The sequence below is a fragment of the Aspergillus ruber genome, assembly GCF_000600275.1.
Source record: "Aspergillus ruber CBS 135680 unplaced genomic scaffold scaffold00028, whole genome shotgun sequence".
Taxonomy (NCBI): domain Eukaryota; kingdom Fungi; phylum Ascomycota; class Eurotiomycetes; order Eurotiales; family Aspergillaceae; genus Aspergillus; species Aspergillus ruber.
The window spans coordinates 313126-335734 of record NW_024467324.1 but is presented as its reverse complement, the minus strand read 5'-3'; the positions used below and the strand labels follow the sequence as shown (position 1 = coordinate 335734).

General features: G+C 46.5%; 8 protein-coding genes and 1 non-coding gene across 9 annotated transcripts; 6 read left to right on the top strand and 3 right to left on the bottom strand.

Annotated features, from left to right (window-relative positions):
- Window positions 1–1790: 1790 nt before the first annotated feature.
- On the top strand, window positions 1791–3836 carry EURHEDRAFT_517831 (MFS transporter; the record flags this gene model as incomplete). The annotated part of the gene is made up of 9 exons (XM_040786599.1): window positions 1791–1899; window positions 1956–2092; window positions 2150–2232; window positions 2297–2394; window positions 2457–2968; window positions 3031–3161; window positions 3218–3548; window positions 3612–3717; window positions 3766–3836. The coding sequence occupies 9 exons, from the start codon at window positions 1791–1793 to the stop codon at window positions 3834–3836; spliced, it is 1578 nt and encodes a 525-aa protein (XP_040635965.1).
- Window positions 3837–3921: 85 nt separating this feature from the next.
- On the top strand, window positions 3922–3992 carry EURHEDRAFT_t134. Its single transcript has one exon. It is a non-coding gene; the product is annotated as a tRNA-Gly (tRNA).
- A 137-nt stretch (window positions 3993–4129) lies between these two features.
- EURHEDRAFT_380360 (uncharacterized protein) lies at window positions 4130–6445 on the top strand (the record flags this gene model as incomplete). The annotated part of the gene is made up of 2 exons (XM_040779287.1): window positions 4130–6307; window positions 6365–6445. The coding sequence occupies 2 exons, from the start codon at window positions 4130–4132 to the stop codon at window positions 6443–6445; spliced, it is 2259 nt and encodes a 752-aa protein (XP_040635964.1).
- A 1015-nt stretch (window positions 6446–7460) lies between these two features.
- On the top strand, window positions 7461–9270 carry EURHEDRAFT_415700 (putative aldehyde dehydrogenase). The gene is made up of 4 exons (XM_040782768.1): window positions 7461–7522; window positions 7571–8021; window positions 8076–8769; window positions 8817–9270. Exons 1-4 carry the CDS (start codon window positions 7477–7479, stop codon window positions 9120–9122), a joined length of 1497 nt encoding a protein of 498 aa, XP_040635963.1. The 5' UTR covers window positions 7461–7476; the 3' UTR covers window positions 9123–9270.
- A 2538-nt stretch (window positions 9271–11808) lies between these two features.
- EURHEDRAFT_415699 (uncharacterized protein) lies at window positions 11809–12982 on the bottom strand. Its single transcript, XM_040782767.1, has 2 exons — window positions 12381–12982; window positions 11809–12319 (listed from the first exon to the last, which is right to left on the bottom strand). Exons 1-2 carry the CDS (start codon window positions 12913–12915, stop codon window positions 11898–11900), a joined length of 957 nt encoding a protein of 318 aa, XP_040635962.1. The 5' UTR covers window positions 12916–12982; the 3' UTR covers window positions 11809–11897.
- A 464-nt stretch (window positions 12983–13446) lies between these two features.
- EURHEDRAFT_415698 (uncharacterized protein) lies at window positions 13447–14413 on the top strand. The gene is made up of 2 exons (XM_040782766.1): window positions 13447–13591; window positions 13644–14413. The coding sequence occupies exons 1-2, from the start codon at window positions 13505–13507 to the stop codon at window positions 14061–14063; spliced, it is 507 nt and encodes a 168-aa protein (XP_040635961.1). The 5' UTR covers window positions 13447–13504; the 3' UTR covers window positions 14064–14413.
- Window positions 14414–16256: 1843 nt separating this feature from the next.
- On the bottom strand, window positions 16257–16962 carry EURHEDRAFT_201334 (uncharacterized protein). The gene is made up of 2 exons (XM_040777936.1): window positions 16601–16962; window positions 16257–16522 (listed from the first exon to the last, which is right to left on the bottom strand). The coding sequence occupies exons 1-2, from the start codon at window positions 16861–16863 to the stop codon at window positions 16402–16404; spliced, it is 384 nt and encodes a 127-aa protein (XP_040635960.1). The 5' UTR covers window positions 16864–16962; the 3' UTR covers window positions 16257–16401.
- A 468-nt stretch (window positions 16963–17430) lies between these two features.
- Window positions 17431–17979, bottom strand: EURHEDRAFT_405380 (uncharacterized protein; the record flags this gene model as incomplete). The annotated part of the gene is made up of 1 exon (XM_040780378.1): window positions 17431–17979. The coding sequence occupies one exon, from the start codon at window positions 17977–17979 to the stop codon at window positions 17431–17433; it is 549 nt and encodes a 182-aa protein (XP_040635959.1).
- Window positions 17980–19688: 1709 nt separating this feature from the next.
- On the top strand, window positions 19689–22285 carry EURHEDRAFT_415694 (uncharacterized protein). The gene has a single exon (XM_040782765.1). It carries the CDS (start codon window positions 19733–19735, stop codon window positions 22259–22261), a length of 2529 nt encoding a protein of 842 aa, XP_040635958.1. The 5' UTR covers window positions 19689–19732; the 3' UTR covers window positions 22262–22285.
- Window positions 22286–22609: the final 324 nt, after the last annotated feature.

The following is a 22609-nucleotide window of genomic DNA, read 5'->3' as shown; positions in this document are numbered from 1 at the left end:
GCCTGTTTGAATATAGGGCAGGAACCCCTTCGCACACTAGATAGCACAGCGCTGCCAGGCCCAGCTTCTTTCTTTCCTTCTCCATGTTAGTATTTCGACAGAGTCTACCAATGAATTTATATTGTTCGAGACTGTCACAACTTGAATGGCTATCAAGAACAAGCAGCCGCTTCGCGCCAGTTGATGCAGCCTTGAAAAAGGATCAAAAATTTGCTTTAACCACTTAAGACCAACTGCATCAGTTGTCCAGCCATTTGGACTGTTGGTAAGCTTCTAATCTGAGGAAGGTCATCCTCTTCATACCAAGCAGCTTGGTGTTCTTTCCCCTTCAAGATAACTGCCGGTGGAATATAAATGTCCTTAGAGCTCACACATTCAATGACTGTGACCCATTCATGATTTCCCTGGATAACTGTACAAGGCCTCTCACCGCGTTCTGCTGCAGTGATAACCTTGGATGTTGTACAGAGTCCCATTGCAAAGCCAGTTTCATCAAAGTTCCAGATATCATCTTCATGTATACCATATTCTTGAATAGCGTTGCGTACAGTCTCAAATCACTCTTTAAAGATCTTTGAATCCTCCTGCTTTGCCCTCTGGTATGTAATTCTTTGATTGTATCTTGTACGTAGTTCAGGACGATGTCTGGTAAGGGAATAGGCCCAGTTGATTCCAAGAACTGCAGCTGGATCTTGTGTATGCTCATGGAGTAAAATTTGTGCCATTCCACGCAGGAATTATGACCTAATTGAGAAGCCTTGCTTGTCTGTATCTAGTAGCCTCTTGACAAGTACTTATTCTTCGTATTTTGTCAATTTATGGCCATTTCGCGTGTTTCTGTACGTGGTTTGATTCCATTAAGCCCGCTTGCGGAGGGAGAATTCAGAGACACCATATATTTGAACAGCTTTCAATTTTGATTGAACTTTTTTCTCTTTCCATGCAGTAATAGCCATTTGCATACGGGATTCCTTAGATAAAGGCATATTTGTATAGAAAAAGTGAAGAAACGGTGTGTTAAAAATGGCTGTGTTGAAATATTCTGGTGGTTGCGGGGAAAATTCGCACTTCGGCCGTACTCGCCGCTCGCCCGTTGAATACGTTATACTTCGAAAGCGGAGGTTACATGATTTCCCCGGTATTCTATACACAGACACAGGACCCGAACACCAAATTTACTCCTCTGTAGCTTTGAGTATTCAATTTATATAGACCTCCCATTAAATAAGAGTTAGGCCTTACTCAAGAATCGCAAACTGGGTGGTACGACGGATGGCGATAAATGTACGTTTGTTGAACCGTGCAGCTAGGCTTGTTTTTGCATTCCAAATCCGATCTATTGATCTGATCACTTTACCCAAGAAATAACAGGCCTTGTTTACAGTAGTGTCAGCGGTACGGGTCGTTTTGATAGGGCAAGATGACAGGGGCCTGTGCTTTCAGCTGAACTATAGCAAGGGGGCTGCAAAGAAGCAAATATTGTGAAATACTCCGTAGAAACTCATACAGCAGAACCTGGATACAAGCAATTGATCGATTCAACATTATAGGAGTGGAAAAATACTTACGGATTTTTATAGACATAAACACTAACTATAAAATGGATTTAATGGGCGGAACTGGTATGAATATAAGCAACTTTTTATGGGCAGTTGACGTATCCTAGTTGCTTACTGTACTAGCTGAGAGCTGAGGATTTAGCTGAGACACCCATCTTTTTAAATCCTAAGATTCCCTGAACTTGGAACTGTCTTCTCGACATCTCGTCCAGAGGACACAAAATAAGGGAAATGCCCATTGACGAAGAAAGCCCTTTGCTTCCATCTCGCCATGAGAGCGAGCCGGAAAACAAAATCAATTGCAGGCGCGACAAACTCGCTGTGTACGGTTCGTTTATAGGTAAGACCATGTGACACCACTGGAGGGTATCATATGGCATTCCTGACATCTTGTAGGCATTTTTCTTGCAGCTGCAGACGAATCTCTCGTTCTTTCTACATGGAGTCTTATCGCGTCGCAGTTTCACCGTCTCTCGCAGGGATCGTGGCTGCTCACTGCATATAACTTTGGATTTTGCCTGTCGTTACCGGTGGTGAGTGTGGTGTGTCATGGAAAAGTTGGGTCAGGATTGATCATATTTATCTGTTAGTACGGGGCACTATGTAAGATATACGGGCGAAAGACTGTTCTTCTCGCTGCCTACGTGCTTTTTGCTATGGGGTGTATTGCGTGGTAGGTCGATCTGACATTTCCGAGATCGTGAGGTCCGTACTCTGACATGCGAATCCGAATCCAGCGGGACCAGTACATCACTGCTGCAGCTAATCTTAGCCAGAGTGCTCGCCGGTATTAGTGGTGGTGGAATGGTATCCCTAGTATCGGTCCTTATTACCGGTAAGAGTGTCTACCGTTCTGCCTTTCTCCCTTGCTTGGCTGATCATCGATGATAACAATAGATCTAGCCCCCGTCAATGAGGTAGCCCTTCTTCGAAGCTATGCCAATGTGGTCAATGTCACGGGCCGCAGTTTAGGTGCTCCGATTGGGGGTTTCTTAATTGGTACAGTTGGTTGGAGATGGTCATTTCTGGGTCAAGTGCCCTTCGTGGTCGTCTGCCTACTGATCGGATGGCATGGGTTTCCATCTGCACTGAATTCGACCGGTACCGGTGGTGATGGGAATGAGGAGAGGACAACGCGATCGACCATCTCGCAACTCGATATTGGAGGCCTCTTCAGCCTCTCTACTACCATACTCCTTCTGCTTTTCATTGTGCAGAATCTCAACGCAGCAGATGAATCCATAGCACAGTTGAATATTCTTGTACCGGCCTTTTTTGTTGCAGCGGTGTTATTCGTCGCGACTGAAGCGTACTGGGCCAAAAGTCCGTTGATCCCGTTGTACCTACTGAGAACGCCATTGGGAGGTTATGGCATGAACCAGATATTGGTGATGTTCAGCCGCTCAGGAGTAAGTGTCCGCATTGCTGAGATGAAGAGCTTCTTCCCTGACGCGTGTCCTGTATCATTTAGTTTGTGAGCAATATAGCTCCATACTTGATCCGAGTTGAGGATGCATCAAACTCGTACGCATCGTCAGCTTACGTGCTTTCAGCGGCCGGTGTGTCATTCGGAGGATTGATTGCAGGAGCAATAATCAAACGGCAAGTCATTCCAACTCGGTCCCAGACATACGCCACTAACCATTCATATTTGATAGGTGGAAAAGATACACAACAATGACTGCCGTCGCTATCTGCGGCGCTTCCATAAGTTATGCGGTCATCTTCATCCGCTGGCGATCTAGCAGCCCCACCTGGGAACTACTGTATCTTGTCCCCAATGGCATGTTCGTCGGTGTTCTGTTCACTACGCAGTTCGCTGGGATGTCATTGGGTGTACCAAAAGAGAACCTTTTAACGTGCATCACTACATACTACCTCTGTCAGCAGCTGGGTCATATAATCGGGCCCGCGACAAACGTGGCGCTCGTGCAGCGAGTCTTCGGGGAAAAGTTGGGGAAAAAGTTAGAGGGATGGGAGGAGAAAAGGGTTCGTGTCTATCCGCCATAAATAGTCCGCTTTCGGCTATACTAACCAATATCAATGACTTAGTTAATTGGCAAGATTCTGAATGACGATAGATTTGCTCAAAGGTTGCCGGCTTCAGTCCAGGATCTCGTTCGGTCGAGCTATTTGAATGCATTCCAGTTGGTGCCATGTAAGTTCGCGGCGCCTTTGCAGTTGACCAGCTTACTAATTATGACAGTGGTGTCGGGTGTGTGTTCCTTGATGATGCTATTTACTTGGCTGTGGGAGAAAGAGGGACAAATAGAATAACTTGTCAAGTTAGTATAAGAGGTGTATATTATGGGTAAATTTAATTAGAATGTAGGGAATAATAATAAAAAGCAAATATCGACTAGCATCGTTGGTCTAGTGGTAGAATTCGTCGTTGCCATCGACGAGGCCCGTGTTCGATTCACGGACGATGCATTTCTTTTTTCTTTTTTTGTCTTTTCACAAATTTTTTGTCACTGCCGGCTATTACCGACCCCGAACTCGGCCTCGGTCTATTAAAATCACCGACCTTGCAGCCCTCCTGCCCATTCCATCTCTTTTCTATCATCAAAATGGCCGACTTTACACCCCGAAAACGTCGCCGACCGGCTCTTTCCTGCGTCCAGTGCCGTCAGCGCAAAGTTCGCTGCGACCGCGCGTTTCCTTGCGGTCCCTGTACACGAGCCCGTCACTCTATACCGTGCTCGTATAGTTTCAGTTCCCAGGAGGGAATTGAGAGTGCCCAGAGCTCTTCCCGAATAGCCCGAGTTGCATCAGGCCATTCAGAGGATGGATCTGATTTTCAACCGGTTTGTCAAGCAGCAAGGCAATCACTCCCCTTGGAACAGATGGTTCAGGACCTCCAGGATCGAGTCTGGAGACTAGAACAAGTGGTATCACTAAATCGAGAATCTGAGTGCTTTACGCGTGATGGAGGCTTGTCCCAGTCGCTTTATGAACTGAGCAACCGCGTGTCTAATATCGAGCAGCAAATGACCCGGAGTATTGCTGGATTGGGGCCCCAGGATACTTGCATTCCTGCACCTACGTTACGGTTGAAGACGACCCCTGAAAAAACAAAGGTAGCCAGTCAGGGTCATTGGACAAATGCCTTTCACCAGCTGCGCATGCTCGAGAAGATCGACGACATACAAGCTGCGGAGATGAGAGAAGAAATTAAGAAGTGCAAAGGAATTCGCGCAACACTGAAGCATAAGTCCATAATGTGGGACGAGCCTTTCCAGCACCTGAATCTTGATATAAACTGGGAGGTCGTGGAGTATACCGAAATGGCTGTTGTGTATTTCCGCACCTTGGGGCCTATCTATCGAATTTTGAACTCGTCTTTTCTAGAGGATTATAACAAACGACTTGTTGTACGGACTGAGCCAGCACCGCACAGCTTTATCCTCAAGGCATTGCTGGTGATTGGAATTGGATCTGTGTTTCATCCAGACAAAGCGCTTCAGAACGATATTCATCTACGCGTGCACCGTTGGGTTTATGCAGCACAGTGGTGGCTTACAGGGCCTGACGAAAAGTCTGCACATAGCATTGATGGATTGCAAGTCTATTGCCTGATGCTCCTTTGTCGCCAAGTCCATTCTCTAAACAAAGGGTCTATCTGGGTTTCGGCAGGATCGCTAGTGCGATTCGCCTGTAGCTTGGGCTTACATCGCGATCCGAGCCATTTTCTGTCATTGTCTCCATATGAATGCGAGACGAGAAGAATGCTATGGGCAGCAGTGATGGAAATAGCTGTACAGGCTTCGTTTGACATTCCCATGCCACCGTTAATCTCAGAAGATGATTTCGACACTGAACCGCCGATAAATATCGATGAAAGCCAGCTCGATAAAAATACCAGAAGCGTGCCAAGTGCGGAACCATATAACCAATATACAGATGCATCAATCCAGCGCCTGTTGCTAAAATCGCTCCCAACCCGCTTACAAGTCGCTCGATTCAGTAACCAAATTGGTCAACCGCAATGTTACGAACAAGCACTGAAACTAGGAACCGAACTTACAGCATTTTGCGCAGAATTTGCAAAATATTTTCAATCACACAATCTATCCGAATCTGCCGAGTTCCACCAAAAAGTCTTAAGTACATTTATTCGCAGAACAATCATCCTCCTCTACCGCCCCTTCCTACTCCAGTCTCCACAAGATTCACGCTTTTACCTCGCACGGAAACTCAGCTTCGAATCCGCCATGGTCATTGCATCCTACGCAGACACCACAGACATCGCCTCAAAACCACTCGATTACTATACCAAACTATCTATTTCAGGCGTTGGTGCATTCAAGGGCCCATTTTCAATAGACACAATAATCGTCATATGTTGTGAGCTCGTCACGCAACTAGAAGAGGAAGCCAAGACACGGCCTCGATTACCGGATGGTAAGCTATCTGTACCAGACAACGTCCTTCATAGAATGGCACAAGCATCTCGGAGACCAATAATCGAAGTACTGGAACACATCCAAGAACAATTGCTCCAGGTAATCGGGCTGGGTGTTCCTAGTATGAAACGGTGTGCTATTCTGTCTACTGTGATGGGCCAGATCAAGGCTATGGAGAGAACGGGTCGGTATACGAAGGACGATGTGTATCGGGCTCTAGTGGAGTATATAAAGAAGTGTGCTGGCATTCTTGAGAGATACATTGAGGAGATTGGAAGTGGTATTAGCGGATCTGTTGATGAGTGGACCCCGGTGATGTCGGACATCGATGTCGAGTCTTTGGTATGTAAATATTTCACAGTACTCTCTTCCGGTAGACTTCTCACTAACTTCGTCAAGCTAAAAGAATTTGGATTTCCGTGGGATGATATTCCGTTGGGCTTTCCCGGTGTTCAATCATGGACCGAGTCCCAGCCCTAACACCATCTACTTCGACACTGATTGGGTACAGACCGATAATCCACCTAGTTCTTGTACCAGTAACCAAATAATACCAGAAAGTAGGCAATTATAAGGGTACCCACAGGCGGAAGACTGCCCTCAGATTTTTGTTACCCTTTTGATAGCGACGACCATGCCCCTCTAGCTCTTTGGACACCAGGCCAATCAGCTCCTTCAAGGCTACCTCCCCAATATGACGGAAACGAATGACCTCATCCTGAACAGAGCTGGGAACCGGCACGCAAGGTATCTTGATATTGGCGCAGTAGCTACACTTTCGGTAATGGTTCGTGTTGATGCAGCGGTGATCTGGACCCTCTGCTTCAAGCAACTGACGCAGATGTCCCACACGCTGTCCGGCGTGGCATTACCGGTGGGCCAACTCCCAATGGTCAATGGGCTAACGGTGGCTCCGGCAACTGCATTTGAGATTGTTATGGTGTAATGAGGCTAGTGGATGGCTAGTTTATCTGAGGATAGGCTGTCAGGCTGAGTGCTAAGCGTATATATAAGAATATAGTTATAGTTTCTCGAAAGCTACCTGGGCAGGGAGTGAAGAGATGCAGAAAGATGGAGAAGAAAGGGAATACTTTTGTTTCGCGTCAATCAAGTGACTTCTTTGGACCATACTAACGCTAACAATTCTATTGCACTCCACCACGCTCGAATAAGAATATCAGATAACCAGAAGCTACCATCCAAAATTTCCAATACCTGCCAATGCGTCTCGACACAACAATGTCCGGAATCGCCGTGTTAAGGCTGATACACCGGAAAAACGACTCCTCTACACGTTCTCCCTTTCAGTAACTGAGAAAGCCGTGTAACACAAGGAGCTGAACCCTGAAGATGCGGGGATCCCTGTCATAGTAGAACAAAAGTTCTTATACTCGGAATGCTCGGAATATGCATGATTGCGACGCCTGTCGGAATTATTCCGCTGTCATGTTATAAGGCAAAGGTATCGCTGGATGATAAGCACCAATCAAGCTCACTGCAGAGCAGACAAAATGGCACAGGCAATATTATCCGGCTTCCAGGGAAAGCCTATTAATGGTATTCCAATAATCTCCTATTGACAGACAATATGCTGACCAACACTAGTCCATAAAGGACTGTTCATCAACAACCAATTCGTCTCAGCAACGAACAACCACACCCTCGATACCACAAACCCAGCCAACGCCCAGAGACTAACCGACGTCTCAGCCGCCCAGAAAGAAGATGTCAATTGGGCAGTCGAAGCATCCGAAGCCGCATTTCGAGAATGGAGGCCAACGCCTCCACAAACACGCGTGCGGCTTCTCTCGAAACTCGCAGACCTCATTGAACGTGATGCCGTCGACCTGGCTTCATTGGAGTCAATCGATGCTGGCATTTTATATGGAGAGTCGTTGCAGTTTAACGTTCCGCAGGCGGTGGATACATTACGTTATTTTGCTGGATGGGCGGATAAGGGTGCTGGCCAGTCTTTGCATATTCCTGATGGATTGGCATATACACAACATGAGCCACTTGGTATCTGCGCAGCTATCGTTCCGTGGAATGCACCGCTGTATGTATACCAATCACCTCTGATTTTGGACCATGCTAACATGGTGCTCACTAGCATGATCACAATCTGGAAACTCGCCCCAGCCATCGCAACCGGCAATGTCCTCATAATCAAAACCCCCGAACTAACCCCCCTCTATGGTCAAAAGCTCGCCGCCCTGATTCTCGAAGCCGGTTTCCCACCTGGAGTAATCAACATTCTCTGCGGCGAAGGCAAAGTCGCAGGCCAAGCAATTTCAGAGCACCCTAAGATTCGCAAAGTCGCGTTCACGGGTAGCACCCTAGTCGGTCGACAGATCCTGCGCGCTGCCGCAGAAACCAATCTCAAGCGCGTGACGTTGGAACTCGGTGGTAAAGGTCCTTCTATTGTATTTCCGGACGCGGACTTGGAGAATGCGCTATTCTGGACTGCATTGGGCATCACGGCGAACAATGGACAGATTTGTGCGGCGGGATCGCGGATTTATGTGCATGATTCAATTTATGAGCGGTTTCTTGAAGAGTTCAAAGTTAGGATGTCCAAGACTGCTCATGGAGATCCACTGCTTGCGACAACTAACAAGGGTCCTGTGGCCAGCGTAGGGCAGCATCAGAAGATACTGGGTTATGTTAAGAAAGCAAAAGAAGCCGGCTCAAGGCTTTTGTGCGGTGGAGAGGACCTCGACGGTAATTTTGTCTCGAACACAGCGTTCGCTGATGTCAATGAAGACGATGTCATCATGAAAGAAGAGATATTCGGACCCATTGCAGTAAGTCACTGTCCCCTCTCCGTGCCACATCTAACCGTCGTAACCAGGCCATTGCAAAATTCAAAACAGAATCTGAAGTAATCACGAAAGCGAACAACTCAGAATACGGGCTCAGCGCCGCCATCTTTACCGATAACATCAGCCGTGCGCACCGAGTCGCATCTGCAATTGAAACTGGCCAGGTCACTGTCAATTGCTGGGGCAATCTTCATTCGAACACGCCATTCGGAGGTATGAAGCAGTCCGGGTTTGGTCGTGACTTGGGGAAGGAGGCGTTGGATGGTTGGACGAATAGTAAGACGGTCAGCATTCATCTGCTACCAGTGGCGAATGGGGAGTGCGCTAAGCTGTGACGTAGATTGTAGCATGGTAGGGTTGTAAGCCGTGGGGGAGGGGGAGGGGTTTACTTGATATCTTTTCAACATGATTATCAGATAGCCGATCCTTTTAGCTCAATTGCCGGGGTCGCTATAGAAATTGATTCTCGTTTGCGGAAATGGCAGATGTACTCTTGCCCCCTTTGTTTAGAACGAAGTCCTGTAGAGCCGACTGCTATGAGAGGTGTGAAGAATGCCATATGTACCGAATTTCTAGAAAATTTCCCTTTCCGCTAAAGTTCTCAGCCTCACTCAGTGAACCATCAGTAACAAGTTTGTGTAAGACCCTCGATAAAGCGTAGGGGGAAGAAAGGGTCTGTAGTCCGGAAACACATGTCTGCCTTTTAATCTCACCGTGCCTCCCGGCATTTGCCTCACGTTGGGTTAGTCACAGGTGTATCTATTTTCAGCACCTGCATCCACCATTGGCTCATGGCCTCATCAAAGCTACAAAGTGCCACGCAGCTGTGAGCTGTCCATCTACTACGTAGCATATCTGATATGCGAACTAACTTGGATGTATCTTACAAGTCACAAGTACCAACGCTAGTATTTGGGCGTTTCGAAGACGTTCACAATTGAGGATAAACTTATTGTATATAGTACACGGGAATACTTTGAGTCCTTTCTTCCCTACTTTTGATAGCATTTATTTCCCCGGTTCTTAATCAAGCATAGATGTAAACTTGCTCAATGGTCGACTACACCCCAATGTAATATATTTCTATCCCGCCCCTGCTGCTTCGTCCATATACTAATTTCAATTTACAATAACCCAGACCACCGCCAATCGAATACCCCAGGCAATCGTCCAATAGATGATATGCCATATGTGCCTCTATATGGTGGAGATTCCACCCCGCAGCATCACCCCAATGCGCATGGTCCATTCTCGAACGAGCCTTTATACCACGGAATATTCCCACGACTACTCCACAGGACATTTGAAGTATGTCACATATTCCATACAGCGGTATGAACTGCCAACCCTAAAACACACATACATACTTGCTTTCCCTGGCTAAGATGGTTTATCCATTATCAGGTTTATATAATTACAGAGCCGGCGAAGAAGAGGTAATCCCTTTGTCAAATGAGAATCCCAGACCCTCACTGCAAAACCGACAAGAGAATGTGGAGGACTTCGTGTGACGGCGCCGTACAGAAATTTCTACCAATTCCCATTGCCTGTCCCTCACTCAAGCTCTCTCTATGCAACTGCGCGCATGATGACCGATTCGCCCGACTATACATGCGACCAATCAAATCACCCAGCTTATACTCGACTGTCTGGTTATGTACGTTATGCAATCAGGCATAAGACGACTCGATGGTTAATTCTTTCCTGTTCCGACTCGACTATAACGCTCGCATACTCAGATCCTATCATTACCTCCCACGCAGTTTTCACTTTGTCTTTGATATTGTCAGGCGTACTTGAGGTTTTATTCTTGGTGAAATAAAGCGAAGGGGCACGGCTGGACGGTACTCCCGGAGTACAGTACGGGAGGGATATCTATGCACATCTCATTTCCTTTGTCTAATGTCTTATATTCCGCCACGATATCACGATTTAGCTAGTCTACGGGATTAAGAGTGTCTGTATAGCCCTTTCGATCGATACTTTTCTCATTGGAGCTCTTTCCCAATTTACCCCGAACAAATATTGTCCAAGACATTGTATTGCGGATACTAAGCTTTGATGTGGATTGAGAAAAAAGCGGACGAGATGGATGGTAACTGCATTACATGTGCTGCTTTTACTTCAAGAGCGAACACAAAGTAACCAGCAAACATGCATTTACTGGCAAAACCATCGCTTGATCTACGCGACGGCTTTGGGGGTTTTTCGACAACGGTAAAAGTTTACTTAGTTACCAGGTGCTACCTTCCATTGCTTGACATGGCTCGCTTCTGTTAAAGACAAGACTCTTGTTCTTGCATGCAACGTTACTGATTCTCCATTGACTCATCATCTTCGCTTTCTACCCCCGACTCTGGAGATTCAATTAGTTTGCCAAATTGTTCAATTCGGTTGGCTGGTATGCCTTTCTTCTCATAGACATTCCTCGGCGTGACGTGACCGAATAGGTGAACCGGCATGATCGCCGCCTCGGATTCGATTGCGAGACAGAAAATTCCGCGTCTCGCGTCGCAGGTTCATATATTAGTTCAAATTTCACGGCATCACCTGCTACTTTAGAGTCCCATTTCACGGTTGTCCCTCGGTTCGTGACTAGACTGCAACTGTAGAGAATCGCCCGCTCCCCATGATAATCTTGAGATAACGCTGGTTGCTCGGCTTCAGGTGGACAGCCCAGCCCTTCACTACTTTTCACAGGTGATTTGTAGATAATCTATGATCTTCAGTGTTTGGTTAACATTTCTAACTTGGCTTAACTTTTTGTAGTTTAAACTGAAGCCACCCGGGGATTATGGTGAGTGATAACATAATATTGGCGCCAACCCCAAAGGATCTTGAACTGACGCATAATTGGCATGTAGATGTCGTTATTGACATTGAAGCTTGTGGTGTTTGTGGCAGTGACGTGCACATCAGCGTATCTCGGCTGTTGCATGCTTTTGCTTTGGAACGAAGCGAGCATTTCGTCAATATATTCATACTCTTCTGCATGTTATGGCAACATTGAAAATGGAATGGATGAAAAATCAGTGTGATGCATCGAGGCATCATTTGTGCAGATGTCGTAAAATGTACAATGTATTTTAGCATATTGATACTAATGATTGTTACTGGCCCTTGGAATCTTCCTCCTCGTATACAAGCATCTGACAGTAAGACCGTTCGGCCACCTCCCTGTACTTTGCAGCAAATCGCTCATCACCCGCAACAAAAGCAAATTGACGCTTCCATTCCCTCCAATGCACCATACACCAAATATGTGGCCACTCCGGCTCACCCTCAAACTTTTTGCACTCTTGATAGGTAAAATGGCCTTCTTTCAGTGGCAGAATCCACTGGGCAGCTGCAATCAAATTGTTACCCAGTCTGTTCGGTCCATCGATGGGACGCTCGTCCAAATCAAGATATTCATTATTTGACGGCATTATATATAGAAGAGCGCTATATCTATCGCAGTCACAAAGCTTCAAGGCAGCCAATCGGGCCATGGCAGCATTGAGGTTCCGCAAGCGATATGGAGCAAGCCATACTAAAAACCCAGTGTAAGCCAGACCATTGATCACAAATTTAGCTAAGGGAGGGCTAGGCACCTTTCATCGCCTCCTTAAAATGGTACGAGAACATCTGCCAGTCTCCACCATCTTCCTCGAGAGGCCAGAGTGTCACAGTTTGATACGGCTCGCTAGGGTCTTTCGGAGGTAGACCTGTATAGACTTCATGGCGGGAGAGGGATTGCAGTGCGAAAAGAAATTCAACAATATGAGTCTGTCCAGGGTGATAGGCTGGAAAGGCTGTACATAGTTGCACAATGACAGAGAACAATAGAGAGATATGAGATCTGGGATGGGGCGCTATGCTGCTCTCATTTTCTTCTTCTTCCTCGGTCAGATTTCGGGGGTCTGGCCGTTTCATCAACTCGTCATATTTTCGGTTTGTATCCTCTGTGATCATAGCGTCAAGGTCGATGGCGAGCTGTTTGGGAGTCAACGTTCCATTGACCAGGTTTTCTAGTCTTGGTTTGATCCAGAGATCTTCTTCGTCGTCATATTCGTCATACAAGTTCAAAGGGAGTGGTTTGTCCTCAAACTCCCCTGAATAGTCTGGGTTGGTCAAAAGTGTCGACATGATGAATTCCTTCAGTCTTATGTGTGTTATCAGAATTCCACCATTGGGCAGACCTCAGAGATTTAAAGAGAAAGAGTCGAGAGAAGAGATGTCAGCCTGGCGGACGATTCAGCCGTGTCTGCCTTGCGGGGCCGACCGGGGAGCGGAGCGGTGCCCCTGCGCCAGTCGATCTTCCGCCTGCAAGCAACCTCTAAGCTTACTTCATATCCATCCTTAGCTGTTATTTCTAGGAATCCTTTGAATCAACCAATCTTATTATTTCGTCTATTTCGTATTTATGCAATCTATGTGGCATTGTATCTATCACAGTCCCCGTGTCGAGATATGTACATAGCGTTTCTTCCCTGCTTCGTCTTTCTAATAGTAACCGCCCCATGGGACAGGGATGCTTCAAATCCATGTGATGAACCCTGTGTTGGTGATTGAATCCTGAGACTGATAGCGAGGCATTTTAGATAAATTTAGAAACACAGTCAAGACAAAGCTATAAAGCAGAGCTTCTTCCTCGCTGAGAACAAATTATCTCAATCATTAAGCTCTGCACTCAATCCAATATCAATCAATTTCTTTACTAAAGAAATCACTCACAATGTATTTTTTCAATGTCCTCCTCCCCCTTGCTCTCCTTGCGAGCCCCATCTTTGCAACGCCCATTGATCTCGAAACTCGTGCAGGTGTAAGTCATCCAATCCCTACCAATTGAAGTGAACCACATTTAACCCACCCAGGAAACCGTCCGTTGCAGAGCAACCGACACCACAAAGGCCAAACACACTTCCAAAACCTGGACTGTCAGCGTCGATGAAGCCAAGCAGCTTGTCCAAAAGGCCGGTGTCAAAGGCGCTGACAAGACTGGATATCCGCACGCATACAGAAACGGAGAAAAGCTTGAATGGGACCCTGCTGCCTGCAAGAAAACCAATGTCGATCTTTTGGAATACCCTATCTTCTGGCAGGGCACAAAACAGATCAAATCTGACACGAAGATTAATGGCCAAGCGCACACGCCTATCCGTGTTGTGTATGCAAATGCTGGGGGCACACCTGTCTACTGTGGCATTATGGTCCATACGCAGGTCAAGCAGAAGCCTGATATCGACAAGAAGCAGTCTTGGGAAGGCGATGAAGGGTTCAGCAAATGTACCTAGAGAAGAGTTTTGTGACGATTTTATATCTGGGTTAGTGGTTTTTAATATGGTCTTCTTATTGGTTTCTTAGGCGTTCATTATGTTACAGTTCTCAATATTTATTTGCGTTTTATATTCAAGCTTGTTCCTATAATATTAGAATAGTGTTCAAATTATAGTCTGTTAAAAAGGTGATGGTCACCTTATCATGACCTTGTTATGTTAAGAATGAAAAGTGACAATTACAAAGTTAGAAAGCTGATCAGCATGGGAGTTAATGGCCAAGCATTTTGGTCCGCAACTGAAAGCCTCCTTAGGGCTTTTTTCCTTATGACTACTTTCTCATTGTGGTTTAGTGCCAACAACCTGCCTTGTCTAGCTCGCTATTTTACTATTGTAACGGCTCAGCCCAGCGCCTTCATCAGCAAACATCATCAACACGGAAAACAATACCATGGAAGCAAGCAAGACAAGCAAGCTGCTTAGCGAGACCACACACAACCATATGGGACTTCTTCACGTAAATAGACTTGTCTCTTATTTTCTTTTCTTCTCCAGATTCGATATTCTCGTCGATGGCTACTAGTTGGTTTAGATAAGAATATCAATTCGTTAATATCTTCTAACTATTGATCCCGTGACAAGGAGAGAGAGATTGTGGAGCTACTAGGGCCTTTGGGCCTGGTAGCACTTCTATTCGGTCTGAGAACTGGCTCTGGTTGATCTACTTCAGCTTGTAAAGGAGTCTCGGAATTACATAATATTGGAAGCTCTTCATCTTCAGCAGCATCTGCAGGTGCTTGAGTATTGGCAGATTTGTTTACTGGGATAACCTCCTGTTCATATCGTATAAACTCCATCGAAGAAGGTCCTGGTAATACTTCATCCAGTCAATATTCTCACCTCTCCAATCCACATTATCAAAGTATCGGAGCTATAATAGAGGATAGTTGCCAGAGCATAGATTTTTCCATATGACTCAGTGTCTGTTGCAATAGAGTACTTGCTAAGCTTTTTCTTTGCTGCTGCGAATGTCTGAGGCATTCTCTTTTTCCAAGGGAGAGTCTTTCGTTTGAGTTTGCTTTCAGCGTCATCAAGGTGATTGAAGAGCCGATTATGGATACTGAAAACATGATGAACTGTGATATCTTTAGTCTTTGATAAAACGTTGGTAAAATCAAAGAGTGGCTTTGTGACGGCCTGGTCACGTTCTATACTGCTTATTATAAACGGGGTCGATCTTTTATGTTGTCTAATTTTATTAATTTATCTGTTAATTCATTATAGGAAACAGAGATCGCACTGATAGACTTGAAGATTTACCACAGAAAAACAGGAAAGAAACTCTAAAAAAGGGTACATTCTACTAATTCACACTTGTATCTATCTCCAGCGATCCCAAACTGCCCAAGTACTCTCACAACACGCTCATGTCCAGTAGACATTGCGCAGTGGAGGGTACATTCTTCTTTATCGAAACAACCAGGCACCTGATGTGTACTTCTCTCTAAGAAAACCCGAACATCTGCTTTTCCATATTTTGCTGCCCTTTCCGGAAACCTTGAAACAACAGGATAGACGCCAGCTCCCTGGTCTAGGAGCAACTCCACGGTCTGGGAGACACCATTCAAGATTGCCACATAAAGTGGTTGATCGGGTCCGCCATTAATATTGGCTACTAGAGTTCAACCATGAAACAGCTAAAGTGCCAGCCCATTTCCTTTCCAGTATCTCCTTTCCCATCTCAACGGCGCCTCGGCCCCAATAGCAAGTCTACCAACAGGCGCATCGGGCTCCGCATCACCAATATGCCCAGGAAGCGTATTGAGAAGCTCGTCCTCTTTCTGGACGAAGCCTTTGTCGTCGGAAGGGGACTTAAATTCACACAGTGCAGTACCCATCTTCAGTATAGCGTAACTGTTGAGAGTGTCAACCCAGGGAACCTGGGTGGCAGCCACTCCACAAAACACCTCAGTAATAGTAAAAAGATGGCTATCAAAACGGAGAAGCCGATCATCGCAGGAGTCGAGATACTCGGCTTTAGCATGTCCAAACTGTCCTGTTTATAGATATAGATCTCTTCTGAACCATAGTAATGGGGTTCTTAGTGCGCGTTTATGAGAATAGCCTGATTTGCCAGAAAAGCTGCCTGGTTTAATGCTGGAACTGCGTATGTGGGTCTAGTTAGCATTCGGACCCAGGTCAGAGCGCTCGAAACATAGGCACCACTCAGTGTGCAGCCCATGTTTCCCAGGACGTATGCTAAAGGCGGGATATCATGACAAAGGTATCCGAATGTGCCATTGGCGTCGTTTAAGTCTATGATATTACGGGACCCTGTATCAATGAAGGCCCCCTTTCAAAATAGTGCCACGGTAAGGAGGGCAGGAGGGCCTTTAGTAGGAACGTATTCTAAATGGAAGTCCCCGTCCATTCTGCCAGGGTTGTTTCTATCTGTAATGGTGCTCCTGGAATCCAGACTTTGACACAAAGGTTAGACTGCGATTTGGCTGGAGAGTTGACTATCATGAAGAGAAGTGGAACGGAGAGCTTCTTACGACTTTGACCCATTTCTGCACTCGGGGTAATGGCAACTTGAAAATAGATCCGTCTCCAAGATGGGTCCAAACTTATTGTCAAGTTCATTGCTGGGTAGTTCGAAATAACCCACAGTGGTGAAGAGCGTTAATCGGTACGTTGCGTTGTTCACGCTCTTTCTCATCGAGCTCGGGCTAAAGGTGGCTGTGACGAAAAGCGTCTCGTTAAAATCTTGCCTAACACGTGTATGTGCAAATGGCGAGTGACTAAAGTTGCCAGGCATGAAGACACTGATGCTGAAAGCATATCCGTGACCAGGTCTGTCCCCACCGTGTAGTTCTGGAAAAAGCTGTCGCCCAAGCAGTCTCGGGGAAATTCACCCTGCTCCAGGTCATCCCACACAATGGAAGAATTAATCCGTGGTGCGTATTGCCTGATCATTCCAGTGTTTGTGTCAGATCCGAGGGACGACACGAAGAGATCTAGTGTTGGACTGTCGATCCTATCATTTGGTTCAAATTCCTGATCAGCAGTGTTAACCACAGCCCGTTGACATGCGAAGACAGAGTCATCGTATTTGTAACACTTTTTTTAATCACATGAACAGGATGCATTGCCTTTCCATAGATTGCTATAGACATCGGATGGACGCGCGGTACTGGGACTCGGGCGCAACATGGCGATAATGTCTCCTTGATCGTACGTATTAAGTATGTGGTTGCTCGTTATGGCTAGGATATCAGTAGTACTGGTGAGAATGTAGTCGTCATGAAGAGGCACTTTGTTAATGATCTGTCCCACAAGAAGTCCGTGTAGGGAATTGATAACGGCCCCCAGAATATGGAGAATGCTAGCCAACCAAAGAAAAGATGTGCTGTATAATCCAGGCCGCCACAGCAGCGACAGGATTATGTCCGGACTGGTCCATCCTCGATTCGCAAGTCCGAGGGTTTGTCTTAGCGTGAAGCTTGCTTTGCGGTTCCGTTGGGATTGAACAAAGCCCACCGCTGCAAAGCCAGACGGACGAAGCCACTGGGATTGTTGAGACGCCGATGATTCCCCAGAGAACTCGCGCAGCCCGGTACCAGCGTTCGTTAGCTTTCAATGCAGCTTCGACGTCAGGGCTGTACTTGTAATGATTCAGCACATTGGGAATAGACGCCATGGAACCTCTGCTCAATACACAAAATATTGACCACGCTGTGAGCAAAATGGCGGTATAAAGTAACACAAGGATCGGGACATAGATCTGCGGCCAAAAGCGGACGGTGGATTGTTTGGAGTTGTCTTTGTTTTTGGTGTCCGTCACTGTCGTCGTCGTTCTCGTCGTTGGTGGGCTTTCCTCGGGGCTTAGAAGATGATTCGAAACGGTGAAGTTCTCCTGGTCTGCGAGAGCCATTTTCTTTCCGAGAAAACAACCACCCAAGCAAAAGCGTAGGGCTGAACCTGAGGAAACAATATGGACATTACGAGCCCTTATTTATGTCCAACTTCTCGCAAGGCTGACAGCCCAGGTATGTAGGTTGGACATACAGGGCATTGATCAGCGTATTTTTCATCGTATCCGGGCAATGCAAGTCGACAGTAAATGTGCTTGTAGTCAATAAGCATCTGAGAGTCTGAGGCTCTGTGTAAGCCTTCCTAATCTAGAAGACATGCGCTCAGCTACTTTTCTCAGATACCACCTTCGAAGACGCCATTTCCGGTCTTAAACCCCTCCAGCTCCCAAGCCCCCAGGCCATCACAACAGAAGCCGACCGGAAGATTCCTGCAAAGGTATAAATAACACTCTATGATTAGCCAATGGCATGGTTGATCCTGATTAGCAAATGGGAGATAATCAGTCAAAGTAGTTTTGCTTCATAGCCGCCGCGATACTTAAATTTGGGTTGCTTCGGATAGCTAAGATCACTTGATTTTCTTTTTCTGACAATTTCATTTTTGTTGGTGAGGGAGAACATGGTTGAATGTTAGGGATCGCGTCGCGGCGATTTGGTGTCTTCACTCACTTATCTGTCTCATCCGCTTATCATGCACGTTATCGCATTTATTTCCGGTTAATGGCCTTGTTGCTGTCGCGTCAGTGCCCGGCTTTTAGTTGAGATGTTTGAAATATCATCGACCTATAATCCCCTAGGACTCCGATGTCAGCTGGGATAACTGAGAATTAGGCTTCCTGCGATGTTCATGCCACGAGCGTTCTATTTGCCCCCAGAATTTGATAATTTTGTTGACTTAAAGGCAGCATAGATGAAAAGCAGAGATATGCAGGCTAATATGCCGACTATAGTCCATAATTTAGCAGCATTTGAAATGTATGCACACATAACTGTATCTATGGCATACATATTATTGGGAAGATTCATCATTCTTTAGAGCGGGCGGATAGCTTAAGCTGAAAGTCAGCCTAGACCATACCCACCCTGCTCTAGGAACACAAGGGGAGCACTCAGCTCGAAAGTCCTTTGCATTAAAGTAATTTAGGGCAAAGGAAGGGATTGGAAGGATTAGAGAAAGAGGTTTGCCTCAGGAACTCACAGGGACAAGAGACTGCAGGTTAGCTGCTAACCTCGGGTCCATGGGATATAGTCTGATATGGCTTTAGGGCTCGATATGAACAATATACTTGACTGGATAATAATAATTATAATAATGAAGTGACCTAAAACAACCATTCACGACGAATGGCCCCCTTACACCAACTCACACCGTCCCAACGAGGTGACAAAAAATCACGGGGCGAGCATCTCTGCCTCGACCTCAGGACTGATATTGCTGTGCCACAGATCAGGCTGTCATCCCGCTTGGCCTCTAGTCGTATGGCGTGTAACTGGCACCATTGTCGTGTGTGCCTTTTTGAGGTGGTTAAGGGCCGGAATAACAAACTCTCTAGCTCCGACTAACCCGCGTGAAACGGGGAAGCTTCGGGGCAGCGGTGCCGATTCTCCGGATAACTGTACGAGGCCTATATGACAGCCGAGAATTATAGTGAAAGTATCTTGCGCAGTAAAGAATGTACGTAGTAATGAAGTTGCTGTAGAGTGCTTGCTTAACTAACTAATAGTGCTTCGTCGTCGTACGAGAACCTCTCCGGAGCTCGCCAGATCGGTCCGATATTCATCCGATCTTTATCACCACGAATATGCCATGCCATGGACGCTATGGTTGTTGCTCCAGCCCTTAAACTCCAACTGACAATGCTCAACAGCCTCCTTACCAGCAGTTACTTACAATACAAGTCTGACACTGATACGGTCGCCTCCTGGCTGGCGAGCACAGCCATACAATGTGGTTACGCAGCAGATTTCTTGACAAAAGGCAAACAAAAACAGCAGGGTAGTGGTAGACTGAAAGGGAAAGCGAGAAAAGTGGCCCGGGATGCTCCAGCAAAACCTACGCTTTCGACTCCTCCGATTAAGACGTATACTATTGCTATCAAGGATTTTATTGGGTTGGCGGAATACATTGCGGATTACAAGGGAACCCGCGTAGAGGTTCCAAAAGGCTTTGCTTCTTCGCTTCACCGTGCGATTGCTGTGAGACGATCGCATGGTGCTGATGTTTCCGAGGCTCTGGAGAAGACGACGGAAAGTCAGGCTTCGGATGACCGGCACTCGTATTTCATTGGAGTTCTGGAGCATGTGCGGGACATTTTGCGTCCTTTGATGCCCGAAAGTCTCAAGAACAAGGAGCCAGAGACGAAGTCGGTGGATGCGGAGAAGCTGTCCAATGTATTCAACAAGTTGGAGCTTTTCGAGCCGTCTGAGGACTTCCTTGATGCTCCTGGTCCTATCCCTTCAGGGTCAGGCGAGCCGCCTTCTGCCGCTCTCTACGAGGCTGAACGACTCCATGACCTTGAAGAGGCCCTTCTCCTGTTCCAGCTTCTTGTGCAGGATATGGGCAAGATTCGAGCGGTCATCCTGAAAACATGGTCAGGGTATAAAATGGGAATGTTCGACCTGGTCTCCGCGTCTGTGACGACCAACACTGCGGTGGACATTGCTCGGCGCATGGAGGAAGACGCGCAGCCTATTTTTGACAAGCACGGTGGATCCGAGAAACTTCTGCAATTGTTGCATCTTGGCTACTGCATTGAATGCGAAGAGGACCCTACCTACAAGGAAAGACCAGATGACTTTCTCAATCTACGAATGTACAACTTTGCAGAGAAGGCTTTCTGGCCTACCTATATTCTCTTGGAGGGGTTCTGCGCCATTGCTAAAGGTAAAAAAAACATTCCACAATACAAGCCCGGCCACTACGGAACGTACAATCCGTTAAACGATCGCTCCAAGATGACAGACCGCGAGAAGTCCTATGAAGACAGAGTCCTTCTGATGGAGATGCTATCGGAAATTAATTTCTTGTGCAAGGCTTCTCCGAGACCGATGTCTTGGGAAGATGAGTTGACCAGTGGCTTGCGGACGACGCTGTGTGAAACTGGCAAAATTCCGCTATGGCTCACATTTGCCGCCCACCTTTGGCTGGACACTCACCACATACTCAGAAACGAGGTGTCACGAGCATATGATGATCTATATGAAGCAGCTGTGAGAATGAAAGACTCTATCAAGGAGATTCTCGACTTTCATCGTTCACTCAAAGTTGACAACTGGCCGCGATCAAATGATATGGCGTTTAACATCGTGCTCGAACGCATCGAATGGGTAGTTGACGAAGACACACTACAGGACGCTAAGCGAAGGGCTGGCCGGCCGGTTGGACAACCTTTCGACTGGCTCAAACAACATCCCATCTACGCTGGTCTCTACCTTTATCATATCAAGGCCATGTTCCAGGAAATAGGGATTACATTTGTTGGCGCTTGGGGCTCAGTCATGTACGCTGGACATTTATACAATGCCGTGCGTCAGGAAAAGCTTCTCAACATTCGGTGGGATGATATGGAACTCCTCTTCATGCTACATGAGAATTTCTTCGTGGGTGGTAGACCCAGAACACCAGACGATTACCTGAAAAGATTTGTCCTGAGCTTGGGAGCATCTGCATCAACATTCGCCAAAAACAAGCGCAACCAACAAATCAGAGAATCCAAAAGGGGCCCCAGAGGTCTTACAGAACTCGCACCGGTTGCGCGAATGTTCCATCAACGCTATTGCAAAACGGGCGCCAGAACCGATTTAGCCCCCAATGACCTTGAAGAAATCCTATCAAAAGGAATGTGGGAAGAAAATGAAGAAGAAAGCGCCGAAATATCCGCAGCAAATGGCCAAGATCTCCGCGTTTTTGCCCGAAGCAAACAACCCTCAAAGGAACAACGCCATCGCCGCCGCCGCTTCACACCCCCGCAACTCCTCCAAGCCCTTCGCAACTCCCTTGGCGCTGAAGCCCTCGAATTCTCCTTTGACTACCTCAAAATGCACAAGATCTGCTGGACGCTCCTACGCTCTGTGGAGCGGCAGTGTCGTCCGCACTTGACACAGATGTTCGGACCGATGTACATTGAGCATGAGAACCAGCTGCCGTATGTTGTCAGCTATGTGTTTATGGCTGCTACCGAGACTGATCATATTAATGCGATTATTGCGAAAAAGGAGAATGTTGTTACTAGTGCGCTGTTAGTGGAGGCAGCGGATGCGCTGGGTGAACATATTCGGGATGGTGTTGGGACGGCTGTGAGTCGGGAGATGCGGTTTCCGTATGAGATTAATGTACATTAGACATTCCTAAATGATTACCCAGAATTTTTTTTTTTTTTTTTTTTTTTTTTTTTTTTTTTTTTTTTTTTTGCCTAGCCATGAGACACAAGTATTCGCTACATAGTATCCCTTAGACAAAAGTTTGCCGGTGGTTTTGAAATACGATATCGTAGATAAGTGATCAAGCAACCATCCACTTTTGCTCATCGCTCAGAATCATCTTTCACATACCTACCAGTCGCCTATTATTCCACCATGGTACCTGCCCAAGACTCGCCCCGTCAGAGCACTAATGATCTCAACAACCAAAATGCAAATGACAGTTGGACCATTCCGCTCAAGGATGTATGTACACTGTTAACCGGAAAT